The following is a 7063-nucleotide window of genomic DNA, read 5'->3' as shown; positions in this document are numbered from 1 at the left end:
CTTTCAATTCCTCCCACTTCCTACAGACAAAGGGGGTAGCCATGGGTACCCGCATGGGCCCAAGCTACGCCTGCCTCTTTGTAGGTTACGTGGAACAATCCCTCTTCCGTACCTACACCGGCCCTAAACCCCACCTCTTCCTCCGTTACATTGATGACTGTATCGGTGCCGCCTCGTGCTCCCACGAGGAGCTCGAACAGTTCATACACTTCACTAACACCTTCCACCCCAACCTTAAATTTACCTGGACCATCTCTAACACCTCTCTCCCCTTCCTGGACCTCTCTGTCTCCATATCGGGCAACCACCTCGAAACCGATATTCATTTCAAGCCCACCGACTCCCACAGCTACCTAGAATACTCCTCCTCCCACCCACCTTCCTGCAAAAATGCTATCCCCTATTCCCAATTCCTTCGCCTCCGCCGCATCTGCTCCCAGGATGAGGCATTCCACTCCCGTACATCTCAGTTGTCCTCGTTTTTCAAGGACCGTAACTTCCCCTCCTCGGTGGTCGAGAACGCCCTCAACCGTGTCTCCCACATCTCCCGCACCTCATCCCTCACACCCCGTCCACGCAATAAAAACCAAAAAAGAATCCCCCTCGTCCTCACGTACCACCCCACCAACCTCCGGATCCAACGCATCATCCTCCGACACTTCCGCCATCTGCAATCCGACCCCACCACCAAAGACATCTTTCCCTCCCCACCTTTATCTGCTTTCCGGAGGGACAACTCTCTCCGTGACTCCCTTGTCCGCTCCACACTCCCCTCCAGCTCCACCACACCCGGCACTTTTCCCTGCAACCGCAGGAAGTGCTACACCTGCCCCCATACCTCCTCCCTCACCCGCATCCCAGGCCCCAAGAAGACTTTCCACATCAAGCAGATGTTCACCTGCACATCTGCCAATGTGGTATACTGCATCCGCTGTACCCGGTGTGGCTTCCTCTACATCGGGGAAACCAAGCGGAGACTCGGGGACCGCTTTGCAGAACACTTACGCTCGGTTCGCAACAAACAACTGCACCTCCCAGTCGCGAACCATTTCAACTCCCCCTCCCATTCCTCAGACGACATGTCCATCCTGGGCCTCCTGCAGTGCCACAACGATGCCACCCGAAGGTTGCAGGAACAGCAACTCATATTCCGCTTGGGAACCCTGCAGCCCAATGGTATCAATGTGGATTTCACAAGTTTCAAAATCTCCCCTCCCCCCACCGCATCCCAAAACCAGTCCAGCTCGTCCCTGCCTCCCTAACCTGTTCTTCCTCCCACCTATCCCCTCCTCCCACCTCAAGCCGCACCTCCATCTCCTACCGACCAACCTCATCCTGCCCCCTTGACCTGTCCGTCCTCCCTGGACTGACCTATCCCCTTTCTAACTCCCTACCTACGCTCACCTTTCCTGGCCCCATCCCCGCCTCTTCGACCTGTTTGTTTCCTCGCCACCTATCCTCTCCTCTATCCCTCTTCTATCCGCCTCCCACTCTCTCCCTATTTATTTCAAAACCCCCTTCCCCTCCCCCTTTTCTGATGAAGGGTCTAGGCCCGAAACGTCAGCCTCTCTGCTCCAATGATGCTGCTTGGCCTGCTGTGTTCATCCAGCCCTGCACCTTGTTGTCTCTGCAAAATAAGGAATCCCTATTTAAGAACAGGATCATGAAATTTTCTTTGTCAAAGTGTCATGTGTCTGTGGAATTCCCCTGGGTATTGTGTTCATGTGGCTCAGTGTCCAATTTGTTTTATATCTTTCCTTTGAAGAGATTTGGAAAATTACAGTACATTAAAATCTCTAGGTGTACCATATGATTGGCATTGTTCTTGTGAGTACAGAACACGATTATATTATGGTATAAACCAAAATCCCTTTCCTCTTTTCAAGGCATGTCTTCCTCTGATTGGCCAGGAGTCACACAACACACCTATGACCCATTTCTTGGAAGTATCAAACTATGGGAATGATTCTTCACTTACATGGTTGTAAATCTACAGCATTCTCTATTATAAAGATTTGTGCATGCTCTGTCATTGAGTACATCTAAAGTAGTCAAATTTTTAATCATTCCGAAAACATAATTGAAGGAGAAAATCAGCCATGGTTACATTGAATAGTGCAACAGTCTTGAAGGGTGAATGATTCACTCCTGCCCTTATTTATTGTGTTCTTGTGTCTGGAAAAGAAGTCAGAAGTCCTCAGATACCCCAATAGCTTACAGCATGTTATAGGCTCTTCTAGCGCAGTGAGAGTTTCCATACTCCTGGACCAGGAGGCCCACTTCAAGGCCCACCTGTTCCAGAGGTGAGTGATAGCAACTCTGGACAGGTTGATTAATCAAAATAAAAACTCTTCAACCCTCACCCCTCTCTTCCCACTCACAGCAGTAATAGACTCTCCCTTGTTCTAACTTACCATCCACCAGTATCCACTCCAGAGGATCATTAGCTGCCATTTCTACCACCTCCAGTGACATTCCACCACCAGACACATTCCCCTCTCCTCCTTTTGTCAGCCTTCCACAAGGACCGTTCCCTCCAAGATACCCTGGTCCACTCTTTGTTCACTCCCAAAACACCACCCAGAGCCCCAGGGCCTCCTCTCCTGCAACTGCAGGAGTTGTAACACCTGCCCATTTACTTCGTCCATCCCCAATATCCAAGGGCCAAATACATCATCCAGGTGAGGCAGTGCCTTACCTGCACTTCACACAATCTAGTCTACTGCAGTCACTGCTCACAAAGTGGTCTCTTCTACATTGGGGAAATGAAGTGTAGACTGGGTGACCACTTTGCAGAACGCCTACGTCTGTCTAAGAAAAGACCCTTAGCTTCCTGTTGCCTGCCACTTCAACACACCAGCTTGTTCCCTGCCGACATATCTATTTCATGCTTTCGGCAGTGCTCCAGCAAAGCTCAGCACAAGCCGGAAGAACAGCACTTCATTTTCTGCTTGGGAACTCGAAGAGCCTTCTGGACTCAATGTCGAGTTCAACAAGTTTAGGGCTTGAGGCACCTTCTCCCACGTCCTTTCCTCCACCTCCACAAACCAGGCCATGTTATCACATGGTCTGCCATTACACATAACCGATTGTTAGTCACTTAGATTCCCCGTTAATAGCTATTCACTCTATTAGGCTGATTATTAGCTACTCTGTCCAACTGTCCTTCTCTGTCCTTGGGCTCTATCTCCACCTATCATTTCGTCCTTACCTCCTCCACCCACCCTATCTTCTGCATAAACAACATTTTCCTAGCTACAATAATTTCTTCTGAGGAAGGGTCGCTGGATTTGAAACGTTAGCGTTAATTTCTCTCTACAGATGCCACTCGATCTACTGAGCTTTTTCAGCAATTTTTGTTTTTGTTTCTGATTAACAAAAATACTTTTTTTTCGCCTACAGCGTGCAAGGGAAAATTTCGCCTCTGGGCACCAGATAGCGATATTTGTCTGTATCTTATGATTTAATGGACTATTTAGATCAGTCATATAAAATGTAATCCTGTTGAATCACTAATCAGAATTGTTATTTTAGTACCTTGGTTTTTATATACTTATGAACGATGAACCTAGTTTTGTAACACAACTAACAGCTCCTAAATAGCTCTGCCAACGTTTTGTGATTTGAGATCAAGAACAGTGTTGCCTGTTGCCAGGGAGAAAAATCCGGTAACAATCCAAACAATACTGAGTTAATAGAAGGAAGTCTTGTCGTAGTTCAATAAAGAGCAGGTCCTACCTTCTCTTCCAAGAAGCTTCCTCCTGAAATAGTGGTGATAATAATGACACAGGTTAGAAGTGTATGATGTGGCTGGCAAAATAAACTCACATATGGTGAAATTTAAAATAAGATATGTAAGTTCCTATATTTTTGAATGATGAATATTAAGAAGTAACACAACACAAAGGAAGTTGCGTAGTTTTAAACGCCCATAGATCCCTGGGAGGTTACGTGCATGAATCTTCAAATTAATTGCATAAACGGGAATTTTCTGATGACACGATGGTTAGCAATGTACTGACAAATGTTGTGGGAACCGAAACCCAACGGAATTGGATACATATTTGAAAAGGAAACCAATATGTCGATCGAGATAGAGCAGTAGGGAAGGGTCTACTGGATGTACTTTCAACGAGAAGGCACAGCCAATATGGATGATTGATGTACTTCTGAGCTGTAGGATTCTTTGCAATCTTGTATTGCCAAGTCTGATCACATGTGTGAGACACAGGATCTCAAACACATTCGAGCTCACAGACGTAATATCTCGCACGAACAAACATTCACACACTTACAACATAGACCAATAACTGGATTTGCAATGTATTTCTCAGCAGCAAATTAAAACTGGGAAACACTGAAACTATTCCAACGGAATAACTCATTCCTGGTAGGTTGGAGGTATACCAGAAATTCTACGGATTTTGCAGAAAGCCATCTCTTCAGCGATAACTACAATGTTGGCCCGAAAAATATGCATTTCCAGTTTGGTCTCTTATTCTTCACAGTTACCAGTAGTTATTTTGGGACAGTGACCTTTTCGCTGAACGGACAAGAACATATTCGCTCACCTTCAGAAATATTAGCTCGTCTTTTTGATCCATCTGTTTCTGCAATTTTGAGAGTTTCTCTTCAATACTATTTAAAGTCCCCTGAATGACTCGAAGGTTTTTCTCCATTGGTTCTAGAATCCTCTCCTCTTCTTCCCTGAGATCTCTGAGTAAACTCTGTTCTTTCTCAGTGAGAATCTGGTGCATTTTAGTGAACTCGGATGTGATGTGGGTCTGCAGACTGCTCGCCTGATCCTACCAAATAAAATGTGAAACATCATTAATGTCCCGCGATAAAGGGAACACAACTAACGAAGATCCCAGAAAATCAGCACAGCTACTTACCCTAATTTCAGAAATCTTCTGTTTCTGTTTCAGTTTCTTTTCTAGAACTGCTGATTTCTTCAATGTAAGAGAATCTAAGAAACATTTTATCTCTTCCTAGAATTAGGAAAGGAATTCGAAATGTCAGGAAATGTAAATGAACATTCGTTTCGGTTTCTACAGTACGTTTATTTTACCTTGTAAATTTCAACAGCTTCTTTAATCGGCAGGAACCTGTGCCCTCGGTGTTTCCACGAATCTCTACATGTGTAACAGATCAATTTCTTGTCAGTTTCACAAAACAGCTTCAGTTCATCCTGATGTTCCTCGCAGTGAACTTTATTTCCAGTCTCTTTCAGATCCGGCTTTAATTTTCGAGCTTTTTCGGCCAGTTTCCCTAAGGCCCGATTGATCCTGAAGTTTCCTTCCGGAAACTCCTCCCTACATTCCGGGCAGGAATTTATCTCCTTCTTTTCCCAACTCTGGGTGATACAGAAGCGGCAGAAGTTGTGGCCACAATCCAGTATTACTGGATCCGCGAAGAAATCAAGACAAATTGGACAAATTGTCTCCCCGACCAGACTCTGGAGCTGTTGTCTGGAAGCCATGTTCACACTCGGCACTTCCTGATTCAAACCGCTTGCCCTTTCAATGGGATCGTTGCACGAACGGTTTACGCCTCCGCAACGTCCTGATGAAGTTCACGATTGTAACCAAGAAGCTTTTACGAAAGACAAGCCCGTACCTTCTCGAAGTTCCTACGGGAATACAAAACAGACCTGCTTTGGAGTGCGAGAGTGTTGGAGAACGGGAGAAGAGTGAAGGTCGGTGTAGTATTAACAGCATCACACACACACACACACACACACGCACACACACACACAGAAGGAGACGGACAAGGAGGCAGTGGGAGGAGTTGAGCAGAGACTGAGATCCTTTTGCATTTATCTCGAATGTAATCTCACTGTTAAACACAGCAGCTCTGGGTTAGCCTGGTGTACAGAAACTGTTCATGACTGCCGCCGCGCATCCTAAGGCAGAGCTTGCCATAAATGTCAAGTACTAGCTTTACATGCTAAGTATAAAAGTATCTATGGAGTGATTGAACCTGAGGCTAAATTCGCCTTTATTTATATAAAAGAAACAACGGCATTTTTAGAGCTCGATTCCCGACCCCTATATTTCCCAAAATACACTAAAGACTCCAATGGAGTTTTGCTGTGTAAAACCTGTAATGCAGTGAATTATATCACAGCTTATGAGCACAACAAGATGTCACAAACGGCAACTGAATAAATTTCCAAAACCTTTGATTATTTCAAATGTGTGTTGAAGGATTAATGTTAATCCAGATTCCGGGTTGAACCCCTCTGCCTGTGTTCGACATCAGTCTGAACGGATATCCACCGAAGTAACCAGCCAAGCGGCTCTTCATACAGTGCACAGCTCCTACTCGAGGAACCGACAGAAATTCGATTCTCAGGGTCTTCTGCCCACTGGGGTATAGTGCAACTGTTGAGCTATAGCTGACACCTACCTCAGAGTTAAAGTCCATTGTCCCTCTCTTCCTGGAATGTTCTTTCCGGAGGAAGTCTGCACAGCTGAAGCAGGGGATTTTGTGTCAAGGTCAGGTTTGCCCAAACAATTCTATACACAGGGTCCTCTGACAGGTGGATCCTTTCTACAGGACGCTGGTCCAGAACAAAAAAAAGTCACATCATCTGACTTTGAACAGCTTCGAATGGCATGAGTGCTCGCTTCCCACGTTGTTTTTGATCCCAATCTGTCAACCGGAAAATACTTTCACAACTGTTTGTTCTACCCATCCTGTAGTCTGCATCAGGTGATTTAGAAGCGGGAATCAGCTTCGAAAACAGAGCTAGGAGAGAAATTGGGAGAGAAACCAGGAAGGACTTTGACACTTAAAGGGAATTCAACGCTAGGACAATCAATTTTCCAGACCATGGGGTGACACGGAGGTAACGGTAATATATGAATTTGAGATATAAACCAGGCAGACTGTATTAAATGGATGTAAATAAATCGATGGGGTCCTCTTCATACTTAGAACATAGATCATAGAATAGTACAGCACAGCACAGGCCCTTCGGCCCACGATTTTGTGCCGACCTATTATCCTACTAAGATCAATCTACCCTGCATACCCTACATTTTACTATCCTCCATGT

The 7063-nt window shown here is 45.5% G+C and overlaps 1 protein-coding gene across 1 annotated transcript in view; it reads right to left on the bottom strand.

Moving 5' to 3' along the window:
• LOC109913786 (zinc-binding protein A33-like) overlaps positions 1–5740 on the bottom strand; it is a 14879-nt gene extending 9139 nt beyond the window's left edge. The window contains exons 1-4 of the mRNA XM_020513337.2: positions 5072–5740; positions 4896–4991; positions 4572–4805; positions 3739–3761 (exon numbers count right to left, since the gene is read on the bottom strand). Coding sequence (XP_020368926.1) covers positions 3739–3761; positions 4572–4805; positions 4896–4991; positions 5072–5482 — 764 coding nt within the window. The 5' untranslated portion in view covers positions 5483–5740. The remainder of the gene's footprint in view (positions 1–3738; positions 3762–4571; positions 4806–4895; positions 4992–5071) is intronic.
• Between the last annotated feature and the right edge of the window lie 1323 nt (positions 5741–7063).

The sequence above is a fragment of the Rhincodon typus genome, chromosome 35 (genome assembly GCF_021869965.1).
Source record: "Rhincodon typus isolate 14 chromosome 35, sRhiTyp1.1, whole genome shotgun sequence".
In the NCBI taxonomy this organism is placed as follows: domain Eukaryota; kingdom Metazoa; phylum Chordata; class Chondrichthyes; order Orectolobiformes; family Rhincodontidae; genus Rhincodon; species Rhincodon typus.
Note: the sequence above shows the minus strand (reverse complement) of the source record. Positions and strands in the feature narration are given on the sequence as shown.